Genomic DNA, 19,909 nt, shown 5'->3' with positions numbered 1-19,909 from the left:
ACAATGATGTCGCCTGATTTTCTGTGGCATGATTTATGGGACTCTTTTGGTGATTTTTAAATTAACTAAAACTTCTAAGGCTTACTTTATATTTGTATAGATGAAAATTTCATCCCTAAAATAATATCTTTACACGTGCTTTACATGCAGGTTTTATATGTTTAAGGATGATATTAAGAGAGATAAGAAGAGTACAAGACGATAGCTGTTTCGTTACACCAAGATATCTTTCAAACGTAGATTTGAAGACAGAGAATTTTACCAAAATATTTTTTCCAATTAATTCTCCCAAAGTTGTCTACACTTCAACAGAAATAATATTTTTCATAATCTTTTAAGTGATCGAAATAATATTTAGTTTTATAGGTAATTTGTGTTACTAATTTGATTTAATTCGCATTGACTAACAATTTATAAAAAACGTTACGCGATGAGCGTCAACAACAGTTATCTAGTTTCTACAAACTAAACAACCACAGCCTCCAACAGGTACAACACAATCCATAACTCGGTGTTATATACAAAAAAGTTGCTAACACCGTGAAGAAAGCTTACACCCCTCTAGGCTTCTTGCGATGAAGCCTCAGTCACTGTCTAAAGGATAACAGGAAACAACCATATATAGGGCTTATCCGGTTACTGTTAGAAGACCTCTATTTCTAGGATGTTATTGCTTTAGAAAGCGTCTAGAGCCGGCCGTGCGTTTCATATTGGGGGAATATTACGGGCAAATAGGAAGGTAATATAGAGTGACTAATGAACGAACTAAAACTTCAAACTCTTGAAAACATGAACAGACGTTGTCACAGTAGACTCACTTTCTCTACTTTATAAAACAACAAACATTGTAGACAAATTTGTGCAAAACAACAGCCGGTGTTTCGAAATTCCACCCAGTAAATCTGACCAATATAAACTTTTTAAGAACAATTTCTGATTTGAATAGACAACCAGGCAATCTCGTAATAGTGAGCTTTACAGTTTCTGTCGCTCTCACATGCATCGTTGACCAAATTTTCCAGCGCCTCTCACCCGTAGCCATTGATGTCAAATACTGGCCCTGTAACATACCTATATTGAGATTCAAATTTAGAAAAGTGGGTCAATAACATTATTCCAATGAATCCAATTGAAAAACAACAACAATTAGTTTAATACTTATAACATGAACAATAAAACAAATATAGATGTATATTTTTGCGGCAGCAAACTGTCAAAGACAACTAAAACGAAAACAAAAAAGAAAACACTTGTTTTAACGCCATGTCGGGACAACGCTACTTTTCATTCTAGCTCGTAGTTTATCTGCTTCTAGTTTGTGAAGTTTAGCCTTCAAGTCTACAATCTCTTTTTCAAAACTGCTTACTTTGTTCTCTAGTTTTTTGTTTTCCTGTTCAAATTCTTCAGCTTTAGACTTTGCATCAATTATATCACGTGACAATTCACAATTCTTCTGTTTCTTATCTTTTAACATTTTCTCGGTTTCTGACATTTTTTTCTCAAGAATTTTAAATTCAGATTTTGACGATTCTTTCTCTGACTTTACTTGCAGCATATCATTTTCCAACGATACTACTTTTGAAGTTTGTTGCCTTATCTTTTCTTGAAGGTCACTATTCTGCTTTCGTAGTTTTGTCGATTCGGTTTTCAGTTTTATTTTCTCTTCTCTCTCTAGATCTAAATCTTTCGTCAGACTTTGCATTTGTGTTTTTATCCCTGTAATCTTACTGAGCAAATTTTCGGTTTCTTGCTGTTTAAGTTCCCTCTTCACGTTAGCATCCTTCAGTTTTATTTCAAGCTGGTTAATTTGATGATTTAGATCAATTTTTAGATCCACGATTTCAGATCGTAAATGTTTTATAACCATTTCCTGCTTTAGATTTGTATCTTGCAGCTCCAGGTATTTTTCATGCTCTTCTATATTTTGAATCCTTTGAACAAAAGATTCCTTTTCTGCCACAAAAGTCTTGCTTTGTGATACCAGTGATCCTGCTATGTTTTGAGTTACTGTATGAAGGTGTCCAACATGAGAGGAGATGGTGGTCAGTTGGTTCCTAAGTTCGGAGTTCTCTCGCTTTATTTCACTTGGTGTACGGTCTTGTTTAGACTAAAATAAAACAGAAATGTTCATACAAAATAATTATGTCAAGGAACTTGGATAAATGGGGAAACACATACTTGTGGAGCGCTATAAGATTGACGCATAGTTCTTGACCTGGTTGGTGTATTGGTTTAGCAATGCTCTTTGATGAAATAAATAAACGTTATGCTTTAACAGAGAGACAACCTTATCTTGGCATAAGATGCTTAAAGCTATGTTCATCAAATAATAAAACTATACACATAACCTCTTTAAGTAAGTATGTATGTGCACTTTTATATTTATAATAAATGAAAAGTACAGACAGAAATAAATATGTATATGCATTAATACAACAATTCATGACCAAGCCAACACTTACACTATTGTACAATAAACAACAAATAAAATAAATAAATAAAGATTCTGATATATTTATTTTAGCAGCAATGTATTTCTATGTCCTTGAATCTATACTAAAATCCACAGTATCACGACTTCGTGTATTATATTAAATTTCTACAGATGGCTAAAACTGCATTTTCATTTATTTTGTTGTTTATTGTTTGTTTAAGTTTGTATTGCCACAAACATTGTAAATGTATAATGACAATTAATAAAATTATTATTATTGATAGAAAATTATACTGGAGGAGCATTTCTAAAAATAAAATCAAAACTCATTTAAAACTTTTTTTCTCAGAAAAAAGGTTACATATGCTATATTGACAATCAACATCTTGCAAATTGTAATATCTTATCAAAATTGGTTTGATTGAATAACATTTAGATATTATTGAAAAACATTTAGATATTATTGAAAAACATTTTTAGATATTATTGAAATTAATAGAAACGTTAAAAAGGTAATGAATAAAGGCAACAGTACTCTACTTATGCCGCTGTTCGAAATTCATAAATCGATTGAGAAAAAAAACCAAATCCGGGTAACAAACTAAAACTGAGGGAAATGCATCAAATATTAGAGAACTACTGTACACAACCGAAACACAACGTCAAAATGTAACGCATGTACAGAAAGGAACTATAATATAACAATGGCAATTTTCCTGACTTGGTACAAGACATTTTATGAAGAAGAAAAAATGGTTGGTTGAACCTGGTTTTAAGGCATGCCAAACCTCCAACTTTAATGACCATGTTAAATATAACATTAAAATGACAACATTACATGATAGGACTACAATACAAATAAATGGGAGAAAATGAAAGTTACACCAATTTAATTGTCGAGATAGTGTGACCAAAACTGAATACTAATAACCGTCGAAACAAAATGTAATATGAGAACTAGAATTGCCATTGCAAGCAATAGCGGATGTCACCCTACCCCCTATTGCCACTAAGCGGCAGCCATTTCAAACTTGTTTAACAGTAAATGCACAAATATGCATGGCTATTCATCTTTCTGTAAATTTTCAGTATATTTTGAGCATTTTAAAGTATTTCACATTTCTGCCGTTTCCATGGCAACGGCAGCCATTTTGAAAATTTCGAAGTCAAAAGCCTCATTATTACTTGTCAGTTAACAATAATATCAAGTTTTATTAAGTTCAAAGCATTTTGAGAATTTTGACTTTTTTGCAGTTTCCATGGCAACGGTGGCAATTTTGGAAATTCCAAAGTCAAAAGTCTCATCCAGTTTCATCAATTTTGCAGCATTTTGAAATTTTTGAAATATTTGATCCTGTATCCATGGTAACAGAGTAGTTCCAATGATTGTCATAATCATTCTAAACCTGTATATAGTGGACAACTATATTGTATAAAAATTTGATGATTTTAAGTTAAAGCATACCAAAGTTATTCACCAAACCCTGAAGTTTTTGGAGCATTTTGACCTTTTTGCATTGTTTCCATGGAAACGGCAGACATTTTGGAAATTCCAACGCCAAATTCCACATCTACCAAAGTTGCTCATCGTTATGCTAGAATTTCAAAAAATTTGGAGCATTTTCATATTTTTGAAATTTTTGGTGTAGTATCCATGGCAACATAGCAGTTCCAATGATTGCCAAAATCATCCCAAAGCAGTATATAGTGGGCACCTACACTGTATTAAAATCTAAAGATTTTAAGGTTAAGCATTCTCAAACAATTCAAGGAACTCCAAAATTATATTTTTTCACCATTTTTCCGTTTCCATGGTGATGGCAGCCATTTTTTAGTTCCAAAGTTTCACAGACTCTGGGGAGTCAGGGTTCCTTGTTATAGTGCACCACCATTCGGATTGGTACTTTTGGCTCTGAGAAAGCTGGCGGACAAAATTAGGTGGAAGTATAATAATAATAATAATAATACAGAAAAAGAAACAGAGGAAAAGCAATATGTCACCCGACATTGTCGATCGGGTGACATAACAAGAAACTAAAGAAAGTAAACTCCAAACTTCTCTATAAATACTTGTCACGAATTGGTGGATCATATATATAGATCTATGGATGATTCAATTTGAGATGCCGTCAAATAATGTCGATAACAGACTATAGCCTTCTAATGAGCAGTAATGCTGCATTCTTTTCCAAGAGCTGGTGTAAAGAAGTCTTGAAGTACAGTATCTTCACTGCTATTGTAGACATTATTAGGGTTATCATTTTGGAAAATAGTGAACTTCAAATGTTTCAAGGCGTTGAGTTTTGTGATTAGCAGTCCAAGTATAAATGAATGTGTTGCGATGAAGAGTACACGCCGATGGAACAGCACAGTGGTATTCATTTTTTTATGTAATATTTAAGAATCACATTATCTCTAAATAAATGATGAATTACCTAAAACAAAACATGAATTTTGAATAATTAACACTTTTAAGATATAGATTCGCTTTACAAAGGAAACAAAGAAAAATTGTTCAAATACAGTGCTAAAAGATCAATTTAAAGTGCTTAAACTGATTGTATCGAGGAAGTTGATAGGATATCTAAAAATGCTTATGGTGACAAAAATCTAATTATAAATCACACCTCATATTAAAATCTATAATCCCTCCATACCTTGGTTGAATCACAATCATATGTATTTAAATTTCGTTTGACGTAAATGGAAGACAAATGTATGAATAGATAGAAACTGGTTAACCACGACAGTAACATTAGACTTACTATAGGTTCTGGAGGACTTTTACTTTTACTGTTCTTTGGTATATTTTCCTTTTTAATTCTCTCATTTTTAGGACCCAAGGCTGTTGGTGTCTTGATGACTTTTAAATCTACAAATAGATGCAAATACGTTTTAAGTACAAAAAGACCGAAACATATTCCTTAAATAGTTAACATATAAAGAAATTCATACTTATATACTTTGTATAAAAAGAAGAGTTTTCATAAGGTTCAAAGCAATTGAAATACAAAATTACAAAATCAATATGTTTCATCACATGCCACAGGAACTTGTCTCAGATTTTTTTTCTATATACCTTTTTATCATATTAACGTATGTAGGATTTTTTTTTGAAACAAGTGCCTGTGTCACATACACATAAAAAAGTATTCTTATTAATTGTGTTAGCTCAAAATGTATTAAAGCAATAACGAAAGCAAAAACAAATAGAGGAGTAACCCCCCCCCAGAAAATAATAATAAAAAAGAAGATACATATGGAGATTTTACACTGAAAATATTCAAGTGTCTATCACAGTGGTGCACAGTGTCACTTTAATTTTATTTATATCATTCTGTTGATTTTAGATAATTTGAAGATATGACAAAGGAGAAGGTCCGGTAAGGACTCATTTTGGCCTCAAATTTCAGTTTCATCTGACGAAAGATTTTGACCACTTTTTAAACACTTAAGTGTCTATTTTACTTGATTCAATTAGTTTATGTGAAAGATTTTAACTGATTTGGTCATTAAAAACGATCCGATTCCAGCTCAAATATGAAAAATCTACAAAATATGCTGAAAAATGTCACTTTACAGATGGTTTTTGTCAAAAATGAAAGTGGCCGCATCCGTGTTCATCCACAACCTTTATATATGTTATGTATTATCATAAAATACAACTTACATTTCAATATTAAGGATGAACACGAATGCGGCCACTTTCGTTTTACACGGAAACCGTCTAAAATTTAACTAAAATGGTAGAATTTTGAAGATTCAGTAATTTAGCATGACTTAATGGCGCTACAACCCGATATATGTGCATTGTATAGTCAGAAGCAGCCCATATTTATGTGGCAGAAGCATTCAACTGTCCAATAAATAACTGAAAGTTTACATTTTAACAATTTTGTAAAACTGTTATATTTTGGGGCCAAAAAGGGGTCTTACCGGACCTACTCCTTTTATTATTAATGCGCATGCTGTCTGTGTAAATAGGTTATGTTAACTTCCAAAATCTTAGCTCTACATGCCATTAGTGTCAAAATTTCATAAAATTTTATAAAATAAATGTTTTACAAAGTGATGGCTAATTAACGCAAGAATGGCTGTGCAAAACAACGTATGATCACTTATTATTCAAAGGTTGCTAGAACTGGATGCTCTCTTGAACATGTATACATAAGCTTCCGTCCAAGTTTCGTAAAATTCCATGAAAATTTGAAATCTTTATTGATGTCTATAAAAAAAACCTTAACTACAGCCAGTACATTAATGTTGACGACGCCGGCGATAGGATAAAGTAGGTACGCATTCGTAAAAAAAAAGGTAATCAAAGATTTTTAAGATTCAGCTTCAGCTTCAGTTCGAAGCGAATTCTGTTTCTGTGGGTTTCTTTTGTATATATTTAGTTTACAATATTCCTTTGGCTTTCCGTTTGCTTTTATTCGGGACCCACATTGTGTATACATGTCGACGAAACGTGTGTCTGCAGTATTAACTTATAATCCTCATATCTTCTATATTGTTTTTCGTACTTCATGTATACCCCATTCATTTAATATTGCTGTGCCTTATGCTAAATAACGATTGTCTTGCATTGACTCGGTGGCATTACAAAATCTTTAACTGGTGTTTATTACTTATTCAATACAAGATCACACAGGAAAGTTTACCTGTTGAGCACGTACCTGCTTATTCGAAATAAAAAATAAAGACTTGATATAAATTTTAGGAAAAGTTGGAAGATGCGAATATGTTAAAATTAAGATATAATAAACATTATTCAGTAAATTTATTCGTAATACCTTGTTGTTTTATTTCCAACATATCAGCCAAATGACTGTGGCCTCCCTTTCTCAATGCTTCAACAAACATTCTATATCTATCCTTTGTGAATTTGGAAACTTCGAAGAAAAAATTCGCATTCCTATCCTGCTCAGAAATTTGCTTCTCCTTCAGATTCATCCAGAAATCCAGAGATATAACTTTGTCTTCTATCAAAACATGTACGATTTCTTTTAACATGACTGTCTTCATCATCCATTGCCAATTTTCTGTAAGTTTGTCCTCTATTTTTCGATTCCACTCCATTTTGAATTACAATTTCAAAATCACTTTGGCACATTCGGAAGTCATTCAAAGAACATATACATACTTGTGCAACTTATAAAATTGAATCACATGTAATTACCTAAAAATTTCCAAATGATAATAAATAATCGATATCTTTAAATTGACAAAACCTCAATAATTTTTAACTTCTGGCTTATAATGAATTTCAAACTACCGACTTTGTATACCCAGTCATATGCCAATTGAATGAAAATTAAACGAAGCGATAATTTTCCACAAAGAAAAAACAAATATATGGGGTGCATGTATTGACTTACACTTCGCTTCACAATGTCACTTAACCCTGATATCGAACAATCATATCAGACTTATCTATTAAAAAGAATTGAATACGACTCTATATCCATTTAACTGTACTTAAAATCTTAAAAGTGTGAATCATCCGTTGAACTATACATGTAATTACATAAGTTTGCCGTTTTAAGGAACTTATTAGTTAACTTCCAATTACACGATCCATGTGCATGAAGTGAAATGTCTGGCATTTTATACAAAGAACTTTCCGCTGGATGCATTATCTATTCATTATTTCAGGGGCGGATGCAGGAATTTTCGAAAGGGGGGGTGCTAACCCAGGGCACCCAGGGCAAAGGGGGGGTGCAAAACATATGTCCCGATACAAATGCATTGATCGGCAAAAATAAAGGGGGGGGGGGGGTGCGCACCCCCGGAACCCCCCCCCTGGATCCGCCACTGATTATTTTATGCACAGATACATAGCTGTCAAATAATTCGAAAAACAATTGCACAACAATACAATCATTTCATTTTTATTAACGTTACCCTTCACAGCTGCTCTTTAGTAAACGGGTAAGAAAGTCTTACACCTATACTTGTTTTCTAGGTAGAAAACATTAAATTTGAAAATGAGATGATGAGGTATGGTTACCATCGAGTCAAGTATTCATATAAAGACCGAACTATAGGAAATCAAACGGCCTTCAACAATGATCAAAATCGATTCCGTTTGTAGTCAGCCTATCACAAACCAATGTTAACAAAATTTACCACAACTAGCAGCAAAAAAAAATATGTCTGATTAATTTGTAAAACGAAAAATACTTATAACAGATGACAACGAACGCCAACAGGACTACAAGGTAATTCCTGGCTTTTGACAGACATATACAGAATATAAAGTGGTTAAAGATGTTTATGAGGAATACAAAAAACAAAAACATATTGTTGAAATAAGTTTGAAAGGGCTAGATTCGCAAAAACGGATATTAAGCACCCGAAAAAACTATCAAAAAAGACAGAAGACAAATTGTACCGATCTACGAGTACTTGCAGGTTTACTGAAATCTAGTTCGAAGCCAATTTATAACAAATAAATCACGTGTTCCTAAGCTTAAATACTCAGTTGAATAATTTTTTTGTCTACTTAAAGACGCGACAAGCAGTCAGAGAAAAATATGACAATGTGCAATTTTGTTTTTTTACAGCGGATGACCTTGAGGGCATTCCGGTGTACTGCTATCGGTATTTTGATTATTTGAGGTTTTCATATAGTCCGTTATAATCATCGTAATTCAAAATTCCATTATAGTCATCGTAATTCAATGCTATGACTTTCGAATTCTATTTCTTTTATTCATGTTTATAAATTATATTTAAAGCATTTACATTGAAATACAGTCAAGTTTAGCGTTTGATAATTCATTGATAACATTCTGGCGTTTCACAAACAAACAACTTGTAACGTCTAATTTAATTGGCCGAAAGATTCAAATACAACAACAATCGTAGTGTGCACGTGAATTGACACAGGTGTCTGACAATGGAATGAACTATGATACTATGTTACTACGAACGTAAAAAACAAGAAGTTGTATAGTTTACAAATCTTTGGTCAAAAGAATTAAATAAATGTTTTGAGAATTTCAAAAAGTGGGATCGAAACATTATACTGCAGCAAAACAATTATCGTGTATCGCTTATGAACAATATCAAGGATAAAACAAAAGTACATGTGCCGCTTTTATACGGATGAATAATGAACTTCTTTTAATTTCTTTCATACTGACGCTAGGTTATTATCCTGACAATGTCGTAGTTACTTATACTAAGAATCTCATAACACTGATCCATATCAATAATTACAATAATTTATAATGGGTTGCACATTTTTCTTTTATTGTTTTCATGCTATAAAACGAACACACAGAACGTCACAGTAGCTAAGCGTTTGGTCATTCAGAAATAACGTATCATAAACGGAGCAAATTGTCCCCGAAAGATAGAAACAAAACAACAATAATCGTATCATTTGTGCACGTGAATGAAAACGTAATGTATATATATGCAATGTACTAGCATGGTCGCCAATAAATTCAAATGAATCCAGTGAAGACATGCTGGTGTAAAAAGGACTAAAATGTTACACCGGCGAACATTTTTCTTTTGCATGTGTGGAACTAAAAAACAAATAAATACTTGTGAGAAACATCTTAGTTTATAAAGAACAATATAAATGTACTGGTTTCGATTTAATTGGATTTATCTTTCAATTTCATACCGTAAGAATAGAGCTTTGCATAACATTGTTGAACTATCCGCCGAAGTGACGTGTAGTATGAATGCGTTAACCCGTATTTGAAATAAGATACAAAAGCATACATTTAATCCCGCTGCAGCCAGGAATCTGATATACAGTAGTTGTCGTTTGTTTATGTAATTTATACGTGTTTTTCGTTTTTTATATAGATTAGACCGTTGGTTTTCCCGTTTGAATGATTTTACACTAGTAAATTTTGGGACCTTTAGCTTGTTGTTCGGTGTGAGCCAAGGCTCCGTGTTGAAGGCCGTACATTGACCTATAATGCTTTACTTTTATAAATTGTTACTTGGATGGAGAGTTGTCTCATTGGCACTCATGCCACATCTCCCTATATCTATGTAAACGAAATATTAATAAATCAAGGATGACTAAATGCATGTACAAGAAGGGAGTCACCTTTTTATCAATACATTTAATGAATAAACACGCTTTTCAAAACTGATTGTTTTCTATGTAACTATTTAAAAAATTACAATATACAATTTACGTTCATTTTTCAACCGAGAATAGCAAAACAGATAATTATAAAACTCATGAAGTAAATCGCTGGAGTTTGTTTAGTACATTTCCTTGCACTGTGCAATCTCTATTTTTCTCTAAACAAAGGGTGGTTGGTTACATTTTCTGAATTTACTTATAATTTTGAGATATTTTTTTTCACTATCAAGAAAACTGAATCAGAAAAAAATCACACTATCCTTAGTCGAATACCTAAAACTTGCGAAAGATATGAAAAGGCAGGATGAGCAACTTGGCCAAAAAAAGGCATGATGGCGATTTATTTAAAAAAAAAAATCCTGACAAACTAATAAAAAAAAAGCAGGACCGAATAGACTGAAAAATAAAAAGACAGGACAGAAATTACAACTAAAAAAAAGAACAAAATGTTTCATCCAAGTCCCCCCTCCCACTCCCCCAACAAAGTAAAATGGTAGATCTCTTAATCCAGAACCAACTGAGAGGAGACAGTTGAATTAAATATTTCGTCGTGAAAACTGTTAAGATTTTAAAGCTAAGCTTGGCCACAATTAGGTGTAAAAAAAAATTACAAAGATGCACGTTCACAAATCCAAATATTCCTTCTTAATAAAAGAATATGTCAAACTGTGATGAGATGATTAAAGCTATTTATTTTCTCACTGACAATGCCTTTATCAAAAACTAGAGGCTCTAAAGAGCCTGTGTCGCTCACCTTGGTCTATGTGCATATTAAACAAAGGACACAGATGGATTCATGACAAAATTGTGTTTTTGTGATGGCCATGTGATAGTAGATAATAATTTACTGGGACACTCTTGCTGTTAACAATATATCTATCTATAATGCACTTTGCCAAGTAATTACTAATTACAGAGAAAAACAGTTTGTAAAAATTTACAAAAATTTACAAAATATATGAAAATTGTTTAAAAAAAAATGATTATAAAGGGCAATAACTCCTTAAGGGGTCGATTGACCATTTTGCTCATGCAGACTAATTTGTAGGTCTTACTTTGCTGTACATTATTGCTGTTTACAGTTTATCTCTATCTATAATAGTATTGGAGATAATAACCAAAAAACAGCAAAATTTCCTTAAAATAACCAATGCAGGGGCAGCTACCCAACAAGCGGATGTCCGATTCACCTGAAAAATTCAGGGCAGATAAATTTTGACTTGCTAAACAATCTTACTTGTCAGATTTGCTCTAAATGCTTTGGTTTCAGAGTGATAAGCCAAAATCTACATTTTACCTTTTTTTTAATCTTTAGCCATGACAGCCATCTTGGTTGGCTGGCCAGGTCACCGGACACATTTTTTAAACTAGATACCCCAATGATGATTGTGGCCAAGTTTGGTTAAATTTGGCCCAGTAGTTTCAGAGAAGATTTTTGTAAAAGATTACAAAAATTTAAGAAAACAATGGTGACTATAAAGGGCAATAACTCCTTAAGGGGTCAACTGAGCATTTTGGTCATGTTGACTTATTTGTAGATCTTATTTTCTTGAACATTATTGCTCTTTATAGTTTAACTCTATCTTTAATAATATTCAAGATAATAACCAAAAACGGCAAAATTTCCTTAAAATTACAAGTTCAGGGGCAGCAACCTAACTACCAGTTGTACGATTCATTTGAAAATGTCAGGGCAGATAGAACTGAATTTGATTAACAATTTTACCCTTCGGGCCAGTTGAGCTAACAGGAGGCTCTCAAGAGCCTGCATCGCTCACCTCTTATTTTTTTGCTTAAATCTTTCATCAATGAATATTGATTATTTTTCCTTTCTATATATATTAATGAGTGGCTTAAAAATGCCATTTAAATGTTCATTAAATCTGTCATATTTTCTTCAAAGGCAAATAAATGCATTTTACCCATATGTTCCATTTTAGCCATAGTGTCTTATGTTTCTTGACGTACAAGGAAATAAAATAAAAAAATTGTACTAGATTCATTTTAGAAGATTTTAAAAGTTAAAAAACAGAAACAACTTGTGTAATTTTTTTTAAAGGGCAATAACTCCTTTAGGAGTCAATTGACAATTTTGGTCATACGTTTGTTTTGTAGATCTTACTTTGTTGAACATTTTTGCTGTTTACAGTTTATTTCTATCTTCCATTATATTCAAGATAATAACCAAAAACTGCAAAATTTCCGTAAAATAACCAATTTAGTGACAGCAACCCAACAATGGGTTGTTCGATTCGTCTGAAAATTTCAGGACTGATAGATCTTGACCAATTTTACCCCATATCAGATTTGCTCTAAAAGCTTTAGTTTTTGAGAGATATATAAGCAAAAAACTGCATTTGACCCCTATGTTCTATTTTTAGCCAAGGCTACCATATTGTCGATGGATCAAAACTTCGGATACAATTTATAAACTAGATACCCTAAGGAACATTTACCTGAAGTTTGAAGGGATTTGGCCCAGTAGTTTCAGAGGAGAAGAATGGTTTACGACGACGACAAACGACGGACGACGAAGGACGCCAAGTGATGGCATAAGCTCACATGTGCTCACGGTGAGCTAATAAAGGTGTGGGGTATGATTGCCAATTGTCTGTTCGTTTCGACATAAAAGTTTACTGACAGGTTGTAGGTATTTCTATGAGTACCTTTAATAGAAGACCTGTATTGTTACGAGTCACAGTTGACGGGAAAAAAGTAACTGCAATTTAAACAACTAATTTAACAAAACTTACCATATATAACCTTGATGATAAATATATATATGCTTTTCAAAATCAAGAATATTCTAATTATTCTGTGGAAATTTCCCAAAATTCACTTGCTTTAAAAAAAAAACCCGTATACAATCAGCAAGAATGGTCCTCTTTTAGATTTGGATATGTCAGTGTTGAACGGAAAACTCTACACAAAATTTGACAACAAAAGAGAAAATATTCGTTCCTTATTGTTAATTTTCCACTTTTTTGGACGATGGTGCTTTCAGCTCTTTCTTCCGGTGGGTACATTTCTCAACTAGTGCTTCGTGTTCGTGACTCACAGCAGTGAAGTTTTAGTTTTCAATAAACGTAATTTAGGTATTGAGGTTGTGTTCCACATTACGTCTGTGCTTGTAGCTTGGTGTCTTACATTTATTTTTCGTTAGTGGTTTATCGCTCGGGCAAAAATAATCACGAATATAATGCCTACCCATGTTAAAACTACAATAAAGTATAGCTTGCATCAATTATTTCGATTCTGAATAGGACAATTAAGGTAATTTTTATATCCGATAAGTATAAGTGTAAAAGCGTTCGTGTAGGCTCTTCCATGAACCTCCCTTTTTTTGTAAAGAAGCAAACGACTGGCACTGTGATTTTTCAGAGGGAGGAGTTTAAACAGACAGCATAAACGGTTGTCGTATCTAGGTCAAATATGTCAATTTCGGAATGCAACACATTACAGTCATAAATGAATTAGTAACATCATTTGCATCATTTAAGAGTTTGATAGTGTTTTAAAGTTAAGGAAATATATTAAGTGCATGATAATTTGATAAAATTCATTATTCTGAAGAAGTTAATAGTGTAGTGAATCTCAGAGGTGCTCCTACTCTCAGGAGAAATATATATACTTAGCCGGAAGTGAGATCGTGCAATTCGGGGCTTCCTGTTCTAACCCATGGTCTATGTCTGAGGTGTGTTACACAGCTCCTACAAGAAGTCTAGATATTATAGAAGCTACGCTAATCTGACAGTTATTGTTGGTAAGTTATTAGCAAGCCCACACAAACACTTCACTGGTGTCAGATGTAAAAGTCATTGACACAGGTGGAAAATAGTCTTTTCAACGCGAAACGCGTCGTGTTGAAATTTTGATTTTCGCGGGTCAAATTTGTCAATTGAACCGTGTTATCCCTGTGAATTAAACATTCACGCATTATTTCCACACCATTACCAATAAAACTTTGAACCATTGAATTGAATATACTCACTTCACTTGAATAAAGGTGAAAACAAACAAAATATAAACCGTATGAACTGAATTTCAGTTTGTACACGAAAAGGGAGACAATTATAAAAACAAAACCAGTTGTTACACGAAAAGGGAGACAATTATCAAAACAAAAACAAAAACCAGTTGTTACACGAAAAGGGAGACAATTATAAAAACAAAACATCAAAAGATTGAAATTCTTTTGGCAAATTTTTATTTAATCTGAGTCAGTAGTACTGGCCAATTATCAAAATTCAAAAATATGATTATTGAGACAGTAGTGCTGTCCTAATGTATGTTATTTGTTTAATTTAAACTAATAAAAGTATTAGAAATAGACATAATTGAGCAATTGGCAGATACTATTACAGTGTGTATATTTTTCTTTGGGGTATATAATAAAAGTATACCGCATTATATATTCAGTTTGTGTGATATACATGTTAGTAATTGAATATATATAAATTATTATTACAAAGCAAGAAAGATATTGGTTTGATGCTATAGATATTCAGAATAGTTATATTAGTCTAATTGTTGTACATTGAAATAAAGACTTACTATTTTTTCTACACATATAATTGAAATAAAGATTTATTATTTTTTTCTACACATATACTTGGTTATTATATTTATATTTGCTGTGTTTTTTGGTGTTATTTTTGTTGTAATTTTTTCAAACTATAGATATATATATATATATTTATGGATAATCATATTGATTAAAGTAAATTTTTTGATTGAGCATACTTGAGATAAAACATTAGAATATAAACTGAAATCTAGAAAAATAAATAAATAAATTTACATGATCGTGTCAGCAGTGCTGGCCGTGTTAAAATTAATTTAGGGGTATTGAGTGAGTCAGCGGTGCTGGCCGTATTTAAAACGTATCATTGAGTGAGTCAGCTGTGCTGGCCGTATTTAAAACGTATCTTAAAATTTATTTGATATAGAAGTAATTATTGTGTATTAAATAAAAGTGAAGATGTCGACAATTAACATCAATACTGCGACAAAAGAAGAGTTAATGGGAATTAGAGACATAGGGGAGGCCAGAGCCAATTTAATTATAAAAGCAAGAAAAATTAAAGGCACCTTGACATTAGAAGATCTAAAGATGATAGAAGGTGTACCAAACACGATTTGGGACCCATTGATAAGGAATGGCACAGTTGAAGTTAGTACAGAGGAAGAAACTCCAGAAAAGCAACCAACAGCACAAGGTGACACTTCTGCATTAATAGAACAGTATAAGACAAAGTTGTTAATTGCAGAACAAGACAAAGTTCATTCAAAAAGGGAATATACGAAAGAACTTGAAGATTTAAAAGTAACTTTTGAGAAGCAACTATGGCGTAAGTCAGCAGAGATAGAGGAATGCCTTGCTGAACTCCAACAAACAAAAGATAATTTTCAAAGAGAAGTGGAGAAGGATCAACTGGAAAGGGAAAAAAGTCAAAAAGAGTTGAGTTTTGAAAATACACAAATTAAACAAGAAATGAGTGAGTTACAACATCAGTATGAGAGTACTATGGCAGAAAAAGAAGGTGGTTTTTCAGAACAAATGGAGAGCATGCAACGGGAACGTCAAACATTAATGGATAAAGTCATGGAACAGGCTCAAGAGATGGATAAAGAAAGAGAAAGGAGCAAGGAGCAATATAAGCAGATGAAACAAAGGGATGCAGAATATGGCAGGAAATTAACTGCATTAGAAGAGCAATTACAGCATTTTAAAACATCACGACTTATTTCTGAAAAGCTAGCTCCAGGAGATATATTTAGGGGTAAAGTAACTGAGATGTCAGCTAGTTCCTGGTATAGTGATTCTGCAAAGCTTAAATCCAGACAAACATTTAGCCCAGATAAACTTGGAGACTCAAAAGAAGAGGTTAATAACAATGGGAAAACTCCAACATCAGGGAAGGGAAAAGATGACTCGAGCTGTAAGGATGTTAAATCCAATCAACGTTCTGGACCAACACCACCAAAGCTAGCCATTTTTGATGGGAAATCAGAATGGAAGCCGTATTTCATGCAATTTAACCATATAGCCAGGAAGTATGAATGGTCTAATGAACAAAAATTAGATCGTCTAATTGAATGCCTCAGAGATAAGGCTCTGAAATTTGTGAGTACTCGCCAAGAGACCGTTCAAAAGGACTATGACGTGTTAGTTCAAAAGTTGAGTCAAAGATTTGGGAATAAAGATTTACCTCACACCATTAGGCGTCAATTGCAAGAGGTAAGGCAGTTTGTGGATGAGTCGATAGAGGAGTTTGCCGAAAGGATACAGGAACTAGCAACAGATGGTTATCTAAATACACCAGAGAATGTAGTTGATACTATAGCCGTTGACGCTTTTTTGAAGGGGTGTACGGACAAAAAAGCAGCGCTATTTGCCATGGAGAAAGACCCAAATACAATGGACCAAGCGTTACAATATGTTAAGAGCTCCATTCACAACCAAAAGATTTTATTAGGGTATAGAAAGCCAGAGGTAAAAAGGGTTCAGTTTTATGATGACTCAGATGAAGAAAGTACAGAATGTTTAGTACGTCAAGTCAAAACGGCAAATAATTCTAGTATGCAAGACTTACAGAAAAAGTATGAGACTATGGAAACAAGAATGGCAACTACAGAACAACATATCTGGACCATTAAATCAGACATCAAGAAGATTATCAACTCAATCAGTCCCAAAACCACTGCTGATCGCCAAAGGTCGCCTTCACCAAGAGGACGAAGTCCAACCAGAGATATACGGGATATACAATGCTATACGTGTAGGGAAATGGGCCATTACAGTACACAGTGTCCAAAGAAAAGTTGGTCGCCAATGAGACGCAACAGATCACCATCTCCAAATAATAATCTTAGAGAGGGGACTTTAAACGAGCAAGGACTGAAGATGTAGGTCGCTCATCAGTCCAAAAACCTCAAATAGGCCAATTATCTCCCTTTAAAGAATTGAAACCAGAGGTATTCGGGAAAAAACAGGTTACAATTAGTGACAGCAGTGCTGTTCATTGTAACTTGACAGACTTTAATAGTGGCCTTAGAGAATTAAAACCAGAGGTATTGGGAAAAAAACAGGTTACAATTAGTGACAGCAGTGCTGTTCATTGTAACTTGACAGACTTCAATAGTGGCCAAAAGGAAGATACAAAGAATGGTATTGATAATCCTCAATTACGTGAGGTTCAACTGTATCCAAGTGATCGAAATCCAGAATCCAATACTCTTGTGTTAGGTATTTCAATTAATGAGGTAACTGTAAACGCAGTAATTGATACAGCTGCCCAGGTCACACTTATGAGTGAAGAATTTCCAAAGAAACTTAAGCCTCCGGTAATTTTTAAAGGCTCGCTAATGTTGAAAGGTGCTGGAAAAGACAATAGCATTACAGCAAGGTACACAGAATGTGTTACAGTTAAGGTAGGGAAGACTGATACCAAGTGGAAAATTATAGTAGCTAAAATCAATGATCAAGTGATACTAGGATTAGACTTTCTTAAACATCTTGATGCCGTGATAGATTTGACTGACTTGTCAATAACAATTAGAGGTGAAAAACATTTTATTAATGAAGTTAAATCAGAAAACAGTAGTTTTAAAATTTGCCGCATAACGTTGGAAGAGACTCTTATTGTTCCACCTAATTCAACTGTCAGACTACCAGTAAGATTGGCAGAGGAATTTAAAAATGAAGTGGCTATTCAACCAAGTAAGTCTTTGAATGGGCTGATTATGCCAAATATTTTGACCAAAGCTGATTCAAGAGTACCTATTATCCTAAACAATTTGACAGATAAGTCCATAAGTCTGAAGAAAAATCGCTTCATTGGTACAGCAATGGAAATTTGTGGGGTGATAGATGAGGAAAGGTGTGATTATGAGGACAGAGCATCAGTAAGGTCAGGAACCCTTTTTACCTCTGGCTTTTAACACAGTGGAGAGGGAACTTAGAGACTTAAAAAATGAATGGGATGAAATGTATTCCAATTTTCCTGTACAATTAAAACCTTTATTAGATTCGTCAAAGGAAAATTTAGATTTAAGCGAAAATCTGAGATTGGCGTCACTATTGTTGGACTTTAAAGATACCTTCTCAAAACATGATCTCGACATTGGACATTATACCAAGGTTAAGCATAGGATCGACACTGGAAACTCAGCTCCTGTAAGAGAAAGAATGAGACGAACACCACTAGGGTTAGAAGAAGAAGAAGAAAAGCATCTCAAAGATTTATTAAATAGAGGAGTCATACAGCCATCATCATCAGAATGGAGTGCAGCCCCAGTACTAGTTCGCAAGAAGGATGGGAAGATCAGGTACTGTATTGATTACAGGAAATTAAACGCTATTACTCGAAAAGACGCATTTCCGATTCCAAGAATAGAGACCTGTATCGACACTTTGAGAGGTAGTAAATTTATGTCCTGTCTAGACATGGCATCAGGATATTATCAGGCTGAGATACACGAGGACGATAGACACAAGACAGCATTCATAACTAAATATGGACTTTTCGAACACATAAGACTCAGTTTTGGATTATGTAACAGTCCTGCATTCTTTCAGCGGATGATAGAGTTAATTTTGACAGGTTTGACATGGAAAATATGTCTAGCATACATTGATGATGTTATTGTTCTGGGTGAAGATTTTGAAGATCATCTTGTAAATTTAAGAACTGTACTAGAAAGATTCAGGGAAAATAATTTGAAATTAAAGCCACAAAAATGCAAATTTTTCCAAAAAGAAGTTATTTTCTTGGGTAAACTGGTAAATGAGAAAGGAATAGCTGTTAATCCCTCTAGTAGAGAAGTTATATTGAATTGGCCGGTTCCTCTGACGAAGAAAGCTGTTAAATCATTCCTTGGGTTTACCAACTATCATAGGGAGCATATTAAAAGATTTGCCACCCTTGCTGAGCCTTTGTATGCTCTGACAAAGAAGAAAGTAATTTTTCAATGGGAAAAGCAACACCAGATAGCTTTTGAATCATTACAACAGGCACTTGTCAACTCAGTTACATTAGCTTATCCAGATCCAAAGGAAAAGTTCATTCTAGATACCGATGCCTCCCACACCACCATTGGAGCAGAATTATTACAAGTAATTGGTGGAAAAGAGTATGTAATATGTTATGCAAGTAGGGTATTGGCACCAGCCCAAAGGAAATATTGTACCACTAGGAAAGAACTGTTAGCGATTGTAGTATTTACCAGACAATTCAGGAATTATTTATTAGGCCGACAATTCATCATAAGGACAGATCATAACAGTTTGACATGGCTACTAAGGTTTAAAATGATCGAAGGACAACTAGCCAGATGGTTAGAGGAATTGTCTC

The 19,909-nt window shown here is 33.5% G+C and overlaps 2 protein-coding genes across 2 annotated transcripts; one reads left to right on the top strand and one right to left on the bottom strand.

Annotated features, from left to right (window-relative positions):
* Positions 1 to 1,129: 1,129 nt before the first annotated feature.
* Positions 1,130 to 7,801, bottom strand: LOC139516715 (uncharacterized protein MCAP_0864-like). Its single transcript, XM_071306977.1, has 3 exons — positions 7,228 to 7,801; positions 5,200 to 5,306; positions 1,130 to 2,107 (listed from the first exon to the last, which is right to left on the bottom strand). The coding sequence occupies exons 1-3, from the start codon at positions 7,511 to 7,513 to the stop codon at positions 1,256 to 1,258; spliced, it is 1,245 nt and encodes a 414-aa protein (XP_071163078.1). The 5' UTR covers positions 7,514 to 7,801; the 3' UTR covers positions 1,130 to 1,255.
* Positions 7,802 to 15,534: 7,733 nt separating this feature from the next.
* On the top strand, positions 15,535 to 18,497 carry LOC139496084 (interaptin-like). The gene is made up of 2 exons (XM_071284575.1): positions 15,535 to 17,462; positions 17,603 to 18,497. The coding sequence occupies exons 1-2, from the start codon at positions 15,535 to 15,537 to the stop codon at positions 18,495 to 18,497; spliced, it is 2,823 nt and encodes a 940-aa protein (XP_071140676.1).
* The last annotated feature ends 1,412 nt before the right edge of the window (positions 18,498 to 19,909 follow it).

This window comes from Mytilus edulis, chromosome 1 (assembly GCF_963676685.1).
Source record: "Mytilus edulis chromosome 1, xbMytEdul2.2, whole genome shotgun sequence".
Classification (NCBI taxonomy): Eukaryota; Metazoa; Mollusca; class Bivalvia; order Mytilida; family Mytilidae; genus Mytilus; species Mytilus edulis.
The sequence above is the reverse complement of the archived record's forward strand: the minus strand, read 5'-3'. Positions and strand labels throughout refer to the sequence as shown.

What these genes read in the sequence shown, in the direction of transcription:
- LOC139516715 (XM_071306977.1), bottom strand. Translation starts at nt 7,513, where the DNA reads ATGGAGTGGAATCGAAAAATAGAGGACAAACTTACAGAAAATTGGCAA. An exon ending in GTTGGAAATAAAACAACAAG is followed by an intron (nt 5,307 to 7,227) that starts GTATTACGAATA and finishes ATCTATTTGTAG; the next exon opens with ATTTAAAAGTCATCAAGACA. An exon ending in AAAGTCCTCCAGAACCTATA is followed by an intron (nt 2,108 to 5,199) that starts GTAAGTCTAATG and finishes GTTTTATTTTAG; the next exon opens with TCTAAACAAGACCGTACACC.
- LOC139496084 (XM_071284575.1), top strand. Translation starts at nt 15,535, where the DNA reads ATGTCGACAATTAACATCAATACTGCGACAAAAGAAGAGTTAATGGGA. An exon ending in AACGAGCAAGGACTGAAGAT is followed by an intron (nt 17,463 to 17,602) that starts GTAGGTCGCTCA and finishes AGACTTTAATAG; the next exon opens with TGGCCTTAGAGAATTAAAAC.